The 15,570-nt window shown below is 42.3% G+C and overlaps 1 protein-coding gene across 8 annotated transcripts in view; it reads right to left on the bottom strand.

The window, feature by feature from the left end:
- The window catches only part of KIF16B (kinesin family member 16B), a 173,003-nt gene extending 157,844 nt beyond the window's left edge, over positions 1-15,159 (bottom strand). For 2 of the 8 annotated variants that reach the window (XM_068153114.1, XM_068153116.1), the window contains exon 1: positions 14,963-15,159. In XM_068153114.1, coding sequence (XP_068009215.1) covers positions 14,963-15,009 — 47 coding nt within the window. In that variant the 5' untranslated portion in view covers positions 15,010-15,159. The remainder of the gene's footprint in view (positions 1-14,962) is intronic. The other 6 variants (XM_068153117.1, XM_068153119.1, XM_068153120.1 and 3 more) reach the window with 4 other exon arrangements.
- Positions 15,160-15,570: the final 411 nt, after the last annotated feature.

Raw genomic sequence — 15,570 nt, 5'->3', positions numbered from 1 at the left:
ACTGATACAAAACATTTAAAGTCTAACACCTATATATATATATTACACCAAATTCAGAGAAGCCTACAGTCATTAAGTTGTGTGATAACACAGATGTTAATAAACTCTGTTAAAGAATAGGGATTTCAAAGTTTAAAAACAATGAAATTGTAAAGCACCAGCCAATAAAAATTCATACATAGAATTTTGCCTTTTTGAGGGGAAGGGATATGGAGAAGACAACCTGAGATGGAGAAGACAACCGATGATCAGACTCAAAAAGCCAACCTGAGAGAAGTGAAAAGAACTAACAGGAATCAAATGCTAAAGCTTCATTTTAATGAGACAGCTGAGCATAATTTTGGGTACACAAAAAGAGCTTGAGAGGATCTCATAAACAAAACAATTGCTTGCATGAAGCCAGTTATTTCCAGGCACTCATTTAATGCAGTTCAACAGGATCTGAGTTTCCTTCAAAATGTTTTGATTTCAAATTCCACCTTAATTAAAGGTTCAGGCTGTAAACAGATGTTTTGCTGTGTTGGGTACCCTTCTGAGAACATTCAGGGCCAGAAGAACCCTGCAACCAGCTGCTCTTCCAGCACCCATAGGAACTACTAGCCTTACCTCAGCCCAGTCATGAGTCCCAACCACTAACCGAGGACTCTACCCCCTGCAAATTCCACCCTCCTCATTACAGGGCAATGTAAACAGGCTGGCTGCCAAAACTAGTTCACAATTAACACTTGGATGATTTAAGAAAGCCTGCTTCCCCTCCTAGCCCAATGAGCTTCCATAGCAGTGTTCAGGGCCAGCCTGCAGGCTGTTCTTGCTGCTGTTTCATACACCACGTGGCGTTCCAGGATCACAAGGGAAGTAAACTCATAACCCGTGATCCTGTGGCCCCTATCAAACTACAAAGTTACCAAAGAGGCAAGTTCCTTGGCACAGACACCAGGGAAAACATCAGCCTAGTGCAGTTATTAACCCTCTCCTGTTGCTAAATTTGCTACTTGCAAAAAGGAGAGGGGGGGGAAAAGAAAAAATAAACCCAAAAACTATTTCAAATCATACTGGCTGGCTCAAACCCACCACACTGGCCTTTATTTTAATATGAACAATATCAATGTCAGTACCAAGTGATGCTTAAAAGAAGTAGCACACTGGTCTTGTAATGGGATAACTTAATAAATGGCTTACTTGGACAGAGTTTTAACAGTTTCTCCTCACCACTAGGGGCACGCTGGTTATGAAGACCTGGCCAAACTGAAGATCATTCAGAAGCTGTAACAAAACACAGCAACTTCATGGAAGAAGCTGCAAGGTAGTTATCTGTGTCAGGTTTCTTCCTCTCCTTCCCTTACATTTAGTTTTATTTATTGCCATTCTGCTTTCCTTTATATTATTTTTGGGGCAAAGACCAGAGCAGTTTTTGCACCTCCATGGGCATCTAGCCAAAATCATACTACAGACAATCAAACTTAAGCAGACTTCAAGGCATCTTTCAATGACTCTTGCACTTGGTCCTCCACAGAGTTTCTGGAGATCCTCCCACAGAGAGAGAAGAGTAATACGTGAGGAATAGTCTATCAAGTGACAGAATGTGAGGAAATGGCCTCAAGTTGCCCCACAGGAGGCTTAGATTGGACATTAGGAATAAATTCTTTACAGGACAGGCTGCTCAGGGAGGTGACAGAGTCATTGTAACTGGAGATGTTAAAAATACCCCAAACATTTAGCTATGGCACATTTGGACATGGTTTAGTGGCCACGGTGGTGTTAGTTCAGTGGTTGACCTAGATGATCTTGGAGGTCTTTTCCAACCATAACAATTCTATGAGGCCATAGAAAAACATTGTTGCCTCTAATATAAATCAGTGAAGCTTTAAAATAACCCTGTTATAGGCTTGCCAAATGTGTTTGGTCTCTTTACAATCTCATCTTTAAATTCCTTCTTGTAAGATACTGCAATGGATGGTTCAGCTATATCAACAGTAGCTTTTCTAAAAACACATTCTGTATTCCTCAGACACCAAAGTATTCTTTACAGCTTAGCCCACCTGAAAATGATATTATGTTTTCCATTTAATGGACACTATGGGAATCAGTTGGGATTACCATAATACCTGTCAGACACGACTCCAAGAAGAGAACAGAAAGACAAGATGTGCTTCATGTTGGGGGGGGGGGTTGGAATGGAAAACACAAAAAAGGCAGGATAGGAAGTGCAATCAGTTTTCCCAAAGAGTGTTTTATCAAACCACTTCAGCAAACCTCCAAGGCCACAGAGACAAGGACACAGACACTGCCTGAACTGCCTGCCAGAGCACCTCTGTGTCAGAACAGAGAAGAGGAACTATAAAATACACTCTTGGAAATTCACTGTAGGCATCTAATGGAACATCTATTGGAAAGGGATTATACTGAATAGCAGATGTGCAATTCTGTATTTCAACTACTCAAAACCATTGTCTGAGCACTTGTAAAAGCAACTCAACCATGCTCAATGGCTTCTCTTTTCAGCAAAGTGCCTGTTACTTCTTCTGTTCGCATTTTAGGCACAATGTTAAGGGTGTGCTGTTTTATCACACTGCTTGTTCACTACCCAGGTGTATTTCTGGAGTCACACAATAAAAGCATGAAGGTTGCTTAATGACCAGGAAAAGTCAAGGTAGATTTAACTGAAAAATAAGCACAATGTGTGTCATAGGAAGAACTGGTCTTTTTCTTGCAGCTTGGTAAGATAGTAACTGCACCTTTGTCCTGATGTCCCATGGGGTTACACAAACCAACAGCACTTTCCTTTGAGTAGCTCTTAAAAAGCAAATGCTCAATTCAGCTGTATGCTTGAAAAAGTCAAACACATATCCCATACACCAGACATTCTTTGTTATTTTCTGCAAGTGCAGGACAAGTAGAGTTGGTGCAATCTGAAATATGATACATTTTTTTTCCCTCAGCTTATCCAGAAGGTTTTGCTTGGTTTTTGGTGGTTTTTAACTTCTTCAGTGCCTATCAAATCCTTTTGTAGAAAGCCCTTTTTTAAAGAATGTATTTCCATAGCTAGGTGCAGTTAAAAACATAAACCTGTATACAAAAAATCTTCATTAACACTTGGGTTAAAGTAATTTTTTTCCATAAACATCAATACCATGCTGGCTCAGAGCTAAAATCAGAACAGGTCAAGCAATTAGATTTAATCACAAGGCTCTGGGAATCCACTGTAGCTTACATCACCAGTGCTATATGATTACACTGTATAAAAACCACTTGCCTCCATAGCAGGCCAATAGCCAACCAAACACCAAGCTCAAACTAACCTCATGCTGCTGATTGATATGGCTACAAGTACATAGCTAAATGGCCAAAGCCAATGAGTTTACACTGATACAGTCTCAAAGTTAACAACTATAGATGGTACATCAAGTAGCACAACTGCACTTAGATGTCCTTCAGGCTCGGTTTGAGGGGAGGTTCCTAGGCGGATCCTCTGATAGCTGGTAGGGGTTGGGCTGCAGCCTTCTCCTCATGTTGGAGAGCTCTGCAGACTTTTCTACAGTTGCCCATTTTCTCTGAACGACACATCTTTATTATCTTCAAGACTTCTACAAAGCTTTTCAATCCAGTTGACATCAGCCAGAAAATTCAAAAGCCACTAGATCGCTGACAGCCAGGCTGAGCTGTCTCTCAAATTTCACCTCAAGAAGCCAGACAAGAAAACAGCAGAAAGAAAAAAAGAAAAGGAAATAAAAACCCCAAACAACACAAGGACTGAAGTTAAAAGAAACATATTTCTATGGATACAATTGCAATCATGTCTCAGTAAGAAAAAGAAACTGTGCACATAGTTGGTACTTGCAAGGAGAGTTTTGTCATAAAGTACGTTGTGTGGGCATAAGGTTTTCTGTGATCAACCTAACCTTAATAATTTGCTTGTGCAGATTTATGATAGCCATGCTCTCATTTGTGACACTGGCTTTGCAAAAAGCATTGGCAAACACTGCAAACAGCTGAACGAGAGGGTTCCCAGACTTCCAGAACTCTCTTCACAGTGCTGCAAACCCAGCGACAGAGAATGCAGAAACAGAGTTTCTACGCCAGTCCACACATACCAACTTTTCTATGAAGGACAACCTGGATTAAATGCCTCTAGCCATAAGAATAAATTTTACCAACAATACTGAAAGGCAGGAGTTTAATCTACAGCAGTAAGGCTCTCCTGGGAAGCGAATGAAAGTTGTCCTTGTGCTGTCTCCTGTCAAATGAGATTAGCTTTTGGGGGGAAACTATGCACACTGGTGGCAACACATACAGGCTGATCACTACATTAAATCACCTCTCCAGTCTGCTTCTTACATTTGCATTTTTAATAATGTTATAGATAGACTTCAGCCTTCAACAACTCAGACCAGGTCTGATGGGCTGCCACAGGCAACTTTTTACATCATCAGCAACAGCTCACTTTCAAAAGAAAAGACAAAAAAGTCAGCACATGCACACATTACATAGTCAACAACTGCATAAGAACCAGAAAAAAAATATTTCATTTGCAATTAGCAGACTACCACAACAGCAACTTTTCCACTATGCCTGTGTAGACAGCAGGGCAGATCAGACTCAGTTACAGCCTTACTAGTACAAACTAGTCCTACATAGCTACATCTCAAGATATTCACCTGTGAATCCCCCCTTTAAGAAGCCTTTAAGAAAATGTAGGAAATGTCTATCTTTGGCAGAAGCAACATAAAGTATAACCTCAGGCACAACCCAGTTGATTTGAATAGCATCCTGGAATTTTGTTTTAACTATTATCACAGTATCAAGTTTCTCTGGGATTCCTGGCTTTTAGTCCGCATGACATTTTGCTTCCAATATCTTGTTTCTTATTTGTTGTTTTACTCCTGCTATCCCAAGCTATACAGGCAGTATATACTTAACCTCTGGCGTACAGCAAAGAGCAATTCAAAGAAATCACATTGCATCCCTGTAGTGCCCTTGTCTTTTGGGGCAGGAGGTCCCCAGATTAGAAATTCAGAGGGGGAAACAAAAACAAAACCCACACAACATTCTGCTTGACCTCCTGGATCTGTTAACCCCTCAAGTAATCCATAAGGCTGCTGTTGTGTCATTCTTTTCTCTAGAGAGAAACATACAAGCAATCTGGAGTGCACAACAAATTACTTCAGTTATCCAAGTGCAAATGTCTTCCCAATGGATAAGCACACAGGAAACTGAGGGGTGTGCTCCAGGTTTCCATATCTCACACTGCTTTCTATATACAACACAAATTATTTGAAGAAGACTCTTAATAAAGCCAATATTTGAAGTGTCTGACTCCTCAACAATAAGAACTTCAGCCCATCAGCAATTAAGATGCCAAGTGCCACGTATGCCCTCCTTCTGCTAGATCACTTGGAACAAACCTCTCTCAATAAATAACCCTGGCTTTGTATTCATAGCTGCTGCAAAAGAGAGGACTTTGCTCTTCAGTTCAGTCAGCTGCTCTTACCAACAATACCTGCCTTTCAGATACTCAGACTTCTAAGCGTCTTCAAGTCCAAGAGCTCAGTTAGGTTAAAACAGCCAAGCACTAATCCAATTTATTTCTTCATTTCAAATGAAGAAAGCCTGAGAAATCACCAGATTTACCTTTCTCTCACTTCTTTTTGTTAGAAAAGCTACCTAACAGACTCACTCATTAGCCTTTTCTCGGTTGGTCTCAGGGAGTTCTCAACAAAAAGCAGAATTTTAAAGTGATACAACATGGCTACATAACCTGGCAACATGTTCTGTAACACTCTAATTAATTAATTAGGGCATGCCATTCTAAAACTAGGGAGTTAAGTTCAAAATGCCTAAGATCATAAGGTTTGGGGGATTAGAGACTGTAAATGAGGCCAGTTTAATTACATTGCCTCATATGTGCCCACACTGCCGCTGTGGTCCAGCCCCACTGGCAAGGAAAGGTCCTTACTCTTCAGTGCTAGGGAGGAGTACAGGTGAAACAAGGTAGTGATTGTGGCAAATCCCACAGGATTGAAAAACTTAATAAAGCACTGAAAAGGACAGAAAAATAAGCACATGCAAACACAGGCTATATGTGGCCTTCCCAATTTCTGATGGTTTATGCAAGATTAACTGTCAGTCCCCACAATTAGCTCTTCAGTTAGGAGAAATCCAATACTTTGCTGAAGTTCCTACAGCAGTGGTCACGTCACGTCTGCTCCAGTTTTGCTGCTGATGGACACACGGATAAAGCTCTGCATCTGGACCCTCCCTCCCTGATACACCTTGCCTGATACACAAAACCAGCAAGAACCCATTTTAAGAACCATGCACCCTATTTATGCTCTCTTCTGTGTATAAAGCTGAGCAAAAGACACTGCAGAGGAGGTTAGAGGTAGAACAGCAAGTGCAGGAACCACTTCAAAGTCATCCAGGTCTCGTCTCAACTTCCCACTCAAGCAATATTGCTTCCTGTATTTCTTTAAAGGAATTATCTTTTCCCAGCTGCCTGGGCTTTCATTCCCCTGGGGAGATTCTTCCACAACCTGCACTCTCATTAGCAGCAACTCCTTAAATAAAGTCTAAGCTGATCCATTATTAGCTTCATACTATTACTCCCAAGATACTAGGAGAGAGTCATGATTAAATATGTAATTCTTCTTTTCAATATTGAAGTCCTGCAAATATTTCTACATTTGCCTCTGTTGCAGCAGTCACAACACACAGTGCACATATAGTTCAATATTTTTGGAATCAATGATTCCCCATCATTTTTGTTGATCTTTCCCAATAGAATTCAGATAATGAGGTTCAAGAAGTGGGACATTACAAGATACCAACTCGGGCTTGCTGGGGGAAGCACCAACTACAGCTTCAGCATTTGGCTCTGTAATATCTTTGCAAACAAGAGCTGCACTGTGTTTGTAGCACAGTCCTAAATTCAAATTCATTGCTTCAAAGATGAACCACAGAGGAAAAGGTTACATAAAAAAAGAGGAAAACAAGCCACTGGTGTTCAAAGACCACATACTTGAGCACAAGTGAGAAAATTTTTATAGAGAAACAAACCAGCAGAGTGCTGGTATTCTCCACTGCTTGTACCTCTGACTTTCAGCTTGCTTCCAGCACTGGGAGAGTACAACAAGTTTTTCTAGAATATCCTGATGTGTGGCACCCAAACTCTCAGCCAACCATCATCCTAGTGTTGGCTTCAACTTCTCACTTCAGGAAAGGCCATACTCTCACTAGACCCTGCTCCTTAACACAGCTCTCCATTTTATCACCCTATAGGAGATGTTGCTTCAGGAAAGCAATTCTTCTGCTTTGCATTTGCAATGTCATCCATAAACTACCAAGTCAAATAACTTGGGCATTTTCCCCTCCATCTCATGGCTGATGCTTCTTCCATTCCTACATAACCAGGCCTGAGCTATTTATCTGTTACTCATTACCATTACGCCAAAGAAACCTTAAAACCTAAAAAAAACAACTCTGCTCCTGTGCTACTATATTGATTATAAGACTCCTGTCACCTCCTCTTTATTCTTGCCACTGACAGACAAGACTTCTGGAAGCCTAGTAGGCTGTTCTCTACCTTTTTCTTTTCCAGTCCTTACAAGTTAGAGTCAATGCTCTGCTGCAAGCCACTTGTCTTTTCTACCTGGTTTGCTTCAACACCAAGTTCTTCAGCCTTTCCTCAATTTTCACATGGTCTGCTTGCAGCCTTGTAACACAGCTCACTACATCCCTTTCTCAAATATAAGATCCACACAGATACCATTTAGAGGAGCCTGACAAACATAGCACCTACGTTTCCTAGCCAACACTGCTACCTCAATCACATCTTCATTCCAGAACTACAGACAGCAACAACAGCCACAAACTGCAAGTGCTGAGACTTTTATAAACTTTGTGGGCATTTGTATATAAACACAAATCTTTATGTTGCCATTTGTTATTGGTACTCATGCTCCAAGCACACATTCTTGTTACATTTAACAAACACAGCCCTCCCTAGCAGTAGGCAGGTCCCATCAAAACCATGGGCCAATAGCCCCTTCAGAACAGGCACACTGCAGTGTCCTACTCACTTTGCCTTTTTTCTCTCCCAAAGTCCTCCACCTTAAACACTTGACATACAATGATCATTCCACCTGTAGAGAAACAGGAAGGTTCTAGATTTGTTCTTCACAATTGAACAATACTAGATCTTTGCTCCCTCTCACATCTAGCAGACTCACTGTGCTGAGCTGCCACAGACAAACGAATGAAGCAGCCTACTGCTCTTCACCCTGCCCAAGGACTTGGCCATAGCCCCTGGGCGTTGCCAAGCCATCACCAACCACAACCCATCTGTTAAGCAGATCTTCACTCAGATCAGGTAAAAGGTAGTGACTACTGAGGAGAGATGTACAGTGTCACATTGATGATCACTTCTCTAGTCCTCCCTGTACTAGAGGACTTGCCTTGAAAAGGTGCACACCACCATACTGTAGAATAAAATTCTGACTACTGTTTGCCACTTGTGAAGAGGTGGGAGACAGTTATTAGAAAATACTTTACCAAACTAAAAACATTTTAAATTTTGGTCTTTACATTCTCTTAGTATCAACTCTATATTGTCCAAGTACTCAGGTAAGTCTCAACCTTTATGTTTTGGCCCAAAGCTAACAAATGAAGTAGCACACTGATGAAGGTCCTTACACTTACATACACTTATAGCTTACTTCCAGGGAGAGAGGCATATGTACTCTGCACTCTTTTCCAAAGGGAAAAGTCTGCTGGAGGTCATTAAAAGGGTTCAAAGTTTTGGACACAAAATACAGCAAGCTGAAAAAGTCACACTGAGAACAATTAGCTTTTCTTGCCAACTCAGCACAAAAGTAGACTTCTATTGCATTCAGACTTGCACACAAATAAAGGCAGAGGCAAGACAGAGGAACACTCAACCCAGGGGCACTAAAGCCTCAACTATCCTTAGAAATCTTTCGACTTACAGAACCACAGAACTGTTTTGATTGGAAAAGACTTCTGAGGTCATTAAGTCCAACCATCAAACTAAGACCACCATAGTTATTAAACCACGTCCCAAAGCACCATGTCCACAGACCTCTTGAACACCTTCAGGGACAGTGACCCTGAGCAATCTATTCCAACACCTGACCTCTCTTTCAGGAAAGAAAGCTTTTCTAATAACCAATGTAAACCTACCCTGACAATTCCTCCTTTTTATAGTAGAGAAATTGTGCTTGTGATTTGCTATATCGTCACATGCAATTATTAAGAGAGAAATTCAAACGGTGAACACAAGAAATAGCAAACTCAGCTTGCTGATAAACAGTTTATTCTCATTGGTACTATAGTTCAGAAAGCAGAAGTATTGCGACACTTGGCCACATTTAAGCTTTAAGTTGGGTTTCTGCTATCACTCTGGAGGACTTATAAGAGGAGCAAGCAACAATCAGTGCTCAGAAACAAATGCAGCAAAACCCACCATGCACTTGAGACAAATATAATCTCTAACCATGGCTGTTCTTGCTTGTAATCACTCCATCTTTTCTCCCTCTGCCTGCATTCCGCTGATGCTATACACATTTTGTCAGAACGCTCCACCTTTATAAATGAAATGAAAAATACACGTAGTAACCTATACTTTAGACACAGCAATTCATCACCAGACATACACAATTCATTTCCTTCTTCCCTGCCCTGCAAATTCTGTAACATATTCCCTCTGTATGTCTTCTCAAAAGCACAAACAGTTAATTAGAACTTTCATACTCTCAGCAAGCTCCTGCCCAAATCACTTGTAAACATTCAGAACGGAAATGAAGATTTTAGCTGGCTCTTCACTGCTTACTTGTTCAGCTCTTTTTGCTGCTACTAAAACACTCCACAGTAACATTTCCCTTGTGAAATGAAACAGCTTATTTTGTATCTCTGTCCTTTGCATTGCTATGTTAGTATGACCTTCTGAAACCTCTGCTATTGATATTAAGGCTTGGATTATGCAAGCAGTTATTTTTAAAGATAATATGTTGGTCCTAAATTTGCCAAGGTACTCTGACACCAGCTCTGGAGGTAGAGGCATTACAAACTTCAAGCATAGCTGAGAGGTGTAATAATGCAAAACTAAGAGGGACAGCATTATGTCTAATGAATATATATCTGTGGATTTAAGTATCAACATTGACATAGCTTTTAATCTAAATGGATCCCAGAGTCACACCAAAGCTTTCTCTAAGCAATGAAACATATTTTCTCTCTCTCCCCACTATCAAACATAAAAGCTGTTGAATGAATGTTCATGTGGTCACTGTGACTGTTAACTACACAGAGCACAAGGCAGTGACATGCGTTTCTGTCATCCCGGTCACTCTCCTGTTTGGTGAGCAAATCTAAGGAATATGTGCAAGTAGAGTTATAAATGAATCATTTTAAAACTAAAGCAAATTGTATTTTCTATTTCATTATATTGTAAATAAAAAGAGCTGTGGGGAAGTCTAAACAGCTTATTAAAATAAACATTTAAAACCACACAGAGTACTGACTAAACACAGTGAAGAACTCACTGCAGAGCAAAGCCATACCCTGATACCAGCTGCCTCTTCCGCAGGTAAGGACAGCATTTGACCACTTGCTCAGTTTGTTCAACCATTTAAATCATTAGTTTATGCAAATGCAAAAATGGATGGAAAAGGTGAAAACAAAAGTATTTTTAAGAAATCAGGAAAAGTTTGTTTCCCCTCTATTACTGCATGACTTACAAGCCAAACAGAATAGCTGTCAGGTGTAAAAAGTTCAGGGACACAAGAATCAGTGACAGTATCTAAAATAATCAAAGTGATATTTTCTTTATTAAATACAAAAGCATTTTTGTCTTACTTAGCGTACTTTAGGGCTTATACTTCTTTTGGCAGCTAAATAAAAGTGGTTTTCATGGCCACTAATTGAATCGTAGTTTTCATGCAGAGAAAATGGGACATAAAACGGAAGAAAAGATTATCCTCCTTTTCCTTAAAAGGCTCTGAAGAGATTAACACAAAGCAAGGCATTGATTTGAACTGTGAGGACGCAGTACACAATACAAAACAGAGAGCTAGGACTGGGTTAGGTTTAACAGGATCCCAAACAACCCACACTATGCAGAGGACAGTGATTCAGTCATCCAAAGTCATCCATTCAGTAAATGAAAAGTGCCTCAAAGCATATTACACTTGGCTATAATTCCATCATTCTGTCCAGGAAACAACCATTTGGAGGAATAACAGAATCTTGAGGAGAAACTGCATTTTGTGGAACCTGATATGGGATTCTTCAGTCGGGTCCTCCAAATTCTAAGGCAATAAATGAACACTCCTAGTGACTCTCTTGGAAAATGAACCTCAAAAATAATGGTGAGCAAAACCATTAATTTGCCAGAGCAAACCAGTTAAAATAGCAAAATACCCAGCCTTACCTCCCTGCAGATTTCTACTCAATAAAGAAAACCTACTCTTACCCAGCTGATAAGTTTTTATAATCATAGCATCATCTTGGCTAGAAAAGCCTTTTAAGATCATTGAGTCCAGCTATTTAGCCCCTTTACATTAAAATATAAGCACAGACTGAAAGGCTGTCATTGCAATTCAGTATAGAGTGAGGGAAACCAAAGGAAAGCTGGAGCCTCACCAAACATCTGAACTTTCTATGCTCACACTCACAACTGGTTTCAAAGCAGTAAGTGCAAAGACACTACATCATTTTCATTATGTTATCCAGAGATATAGTCAAGAACTTCTAGTGTAACCTCATGTAACACAATTTGGGATATAAACTACTTCAAGAACAATCATGGTCCTCGACAACAGCGCTAAAATGAACAATATTCTTCCAGGTAAATTCAGATAACCAAGAGACTAAAAATAAATCACAGCTGAAGGGGAGTGAAAAAAAGACTAAAGTTTGTCACCTCATTAATGGAACGTCAAGTAATCCTTACGCAACATCCCCCTACCACATGATTCATTCCAAGATCCATGTTCATGACTTATTACACAATTAGCAGTGCTATGACACCACAGGGTGCAACTGCTTCATAATGCAGGAGGCTTACCAATAACCATTCATTAACTCTGTCTTCTCTAATTAAAAGCAACTCATGAAACAAGCTGCATTGTATGATTAAGCTGTGAACAAACCAAAGCAAATTCAGAGGCACACAGGAAATTAAATTTAACTCTGTATAGTACCACGTTGAAGATGTTAAAAAGAAGTGCTGTAGAATGAACACCCAGTTGGGAAGTTCCTTCAAAGAAGCATACAACACTGCAGCTTTACAATATAATTGAATAGTCCAACACTGACTGAAGAAGAGGAGCACCACCCACCCCAGCCCCATCCCTGGGCTGCAGTACCCAGTGCTACACCCAACAGCACCTGTGCCTCTGAAAAACATCAAGACTTAGAAACAACATCCCATTATACTGGATCCAACTTCCTGCTAATGTTCTATGAACATCAAGCACGATCCCCTAAATAGCAAGGTTTGGTCAATTTCAGCTGGAAAGCTCTTCACAGTTTGCACGTTTCCATAGTGCACCTGTGTTTGGAGTAAGGTCATTCACAGCCCACTCACTGCCACTCAGTATGCTCTGCCAAAGACAATGGTGATCATGGAAGGCCTGCTCTTTCTTTTCCATCATATCAGAATTTTCATCATTTTCTACATGTGCTTGCATCCAGTCCCCACCAAGTTGTCCTTCCACAAGCTCCAGAGTCCATGTCTGTAATAGACTTTTGCCACAACACTTTATCAGCTGGTGCTTTCCCTGCATATCACAACCAGCAGCCCTGTTCTCTGCCATATGCTTCCCACTGTCCCACTCTGTCTCTTAGATGATCATGGTTCTTGTTTACAAGACTTCTCCATGCTACCAAAACGCTACAAATAACAAGTCTTACCAATACTTTGAAGACCTATGCTACTTGTTGCCAGAGACTCTGAAAAGCAAAGTATATGTATATATATAGTCTAATATTTACAATTTCAAGAACCATATGTTAAACTCCGGGAAGATGTTAAACTCTGGCAGGTGTGACGAGATTACTCACCACTCCTGACCTCTGACCACTTGGCTCCATCAAACTGCCTGAACTGCTTGAAACCAACATGAGATCTTTTCGCCTTCCTAACTTCATCAACTTCATTTTCATAAGGTTTGTTTCTCCCACACTGAAAACAAGCTACCAACTGACACACAGAACTTGGCTACTTATTTTTCTTAAAATACTTCAATCGGATCAAGCAAATGGAAGGGGTAGGAGCTTGGTGGCTGTGAAGAACTCCCCTTGTTATGCTTGGCTGGAATGCAGGAGGGGGTGGATGGACCTTGAGGAGAGGAGGATCAAACAGGAACCGGGACTTTCTGTGAAATACTTATCAGAATACAGAATTAACCAGGTTGGAAAAGACCTTCAAGATCATTGAGTCCAACCTATTGCCCAACACCATCTAATCAACTAAACCACAGCACTAAATGCCTCATCCAGTCTTATTTTGAAGACTTCCTGTGATGGTGACTCTACCACCTCCCCGGGCAGCCCATTCCAATGGCCAATCATTCTGTGAATAATTTCTTCCTAACATCCAGCCTAAACCTCCCCTGGTGCAGCTTGAGACTGCATCCTCTCGTTCTGTCACAGGTTGCTTGGGAGAAGAGACTGACCCTGGTGACAGTGTTAAAGCTGGATCATTTGACCACAAGCTCTTCTATCTGCAGCAGTGCTGCTCCTACGTACTTTCCCCTCTGCTATAATGGTACTGGCTGAGTACCTTCCTCTTACTAAGTTTCTGGTAGGCCATACACCACCTAAGCCCTCCTTTAAAAACAGACATTCCTTCTTACTTCCAAACCTCTAGACCAGAGTGCTTTAATTTAATCCAATATTCTGCTTTCCTGTTTCCTAAATGACTTTTCCTGACTTTGCCCAATGCCTTATTCAGGGGTTCTTTGTATAGATAGATTTTCTGTGAGATACCAACATACCTCTGTCATTTTAGATAGATAGCTTTTTGCATATAAGCCTGTACTGAAATCTCTGTAGATACACAGGCCTTTGGGAACGATCCCCCTGTGTCCAGCATAACACGTGAAACTTACTGAGTTTCTCCTCCTTCTCTAAAACAGTGCTTTGAAAACACTTTTCTTTTTACCTGCCTACAACAGATGAAGTAAGAGCACTGCCAGTAGAATCTGATCACTTTCCACATACCGTTCTTGACGTGCATCTTTAACTGGCCCGTGCATATTACACGCGAATTATTTCACCAAGGAAAACAGTGTTTGCTTCCTTCATACATCTCGGGGAGTACCTGAGAAAATCCCCTCTACGGAAGTGGGGCTGTCTTACACTAAGAGCTTAAGTAACCAACTAACAACTCAGAGGCTCCTCCACAACGCCTAGTGTTACGAATTAACTACACAGAAACCTCTCTCTTTCAAGCAGGCTAAAGGGATTGACGTCTCTAGATAAATCACCTTGCTTTCGGGCTTTAGAAGCCTGGGTTTACACCCCTGCCAGGCCCTTGCCTCTCCACAGTTTTCCTCTCTTCACCAAAATAGCCTTGTCCTCAATATAAAGGGATCAGTGCTTAAGGCCATGCCAGACTGAACTTTCCAGGAAAGGCCCCACACCTTCCAGCACAACGAGGAGCTACTTCCCAGTCTGCCGAGGAGGAGAAGCCCTCTCGGCAGTGGCTCCCACCAAGCGGAGCCACCCAGCCGAATGCCAAGAAAGCCCTGAAACCCCGAGCTGAGCTGACCCTCAGCCTCCACCGCTGCAACGGCTGTCACCGCCTGCACGGCTGGGGCACTGGGGTTTTTGAGCCCCCTGCGAGCGGCGGGGTGCTCAGAGAGCTGCACTCCTGCGCCCGGGGACGCACAGCCCGTCAGCAGCGGGGAAGACCGGAACGGCTGCGCCGCCGGGCCGCACTCACCTGCGGTTCATGGGCCGCACTCGCACGGCCACCTTCACCGACGCCATGGCTCATCCCCGCCGGGCCGCCGGGGCCCGCACCTGCTGGTCCGGCCCGGCCGGGCTCTCGCCGCTGACCCGCGGCCCCACCCGCCGGGGCCGAGCGCAGGCCGCTTCCTGGCCTAGGCCATGTCGCTATGGCAACCGTCGTGCGTCTACCTCTGCGGGCGGCTATGGGGGCAGCGCAAGGACAAACAATGTAGCAAAGCGTTGCTCCTCCTGGCCGCTTCGCCCCGCCCCCGGCCGCGGGGAGAGATGGGGTTAGACCGACGGGCTAAGGCTATTGCATGAAGTTCAGCCAGTACAAGTGCCAGGTCCTCCACCTAGCTTACACCAACCCCATGGTAGGCTACAGACTCAGGGATGTGTGGTTGGAAAGCTGCAACTCGGAGAAGGACCTGGAGGTATTGCTTCATAGTTGACTGAATGACAGTCAGCAGTGTGCCCAGGTGGCCAAGAAAGCCAATGGCATCCTGGCTTGGATTAGAAACACAGTGGCCAGCAGGAACAGGAAGGTGATCATCCCCCTGTGCTCAGCACTGGTGAGGCCACACCTCGAGCATTCTGGGC

This window comes from Melanerpes formicivorus, unplaced genomic scaffold (assembly GCF_026170545.1).
Source record: "Melanerpes formicivorus ecotype bairdi unplaced genomic scaffold, bMelFor1.0.p_v2 SCAF_25, whole genome shotgun sequence".
Taxonomy (NCBI): Eukaryota; Metazoa; Chordata; class Aves; order Piciformes; family Picidae; genus Melanerpes; species Melanerpes formicivorus.
This window is presented reverse-complemented; position numbering and strand designations above follow the sequence as displayed.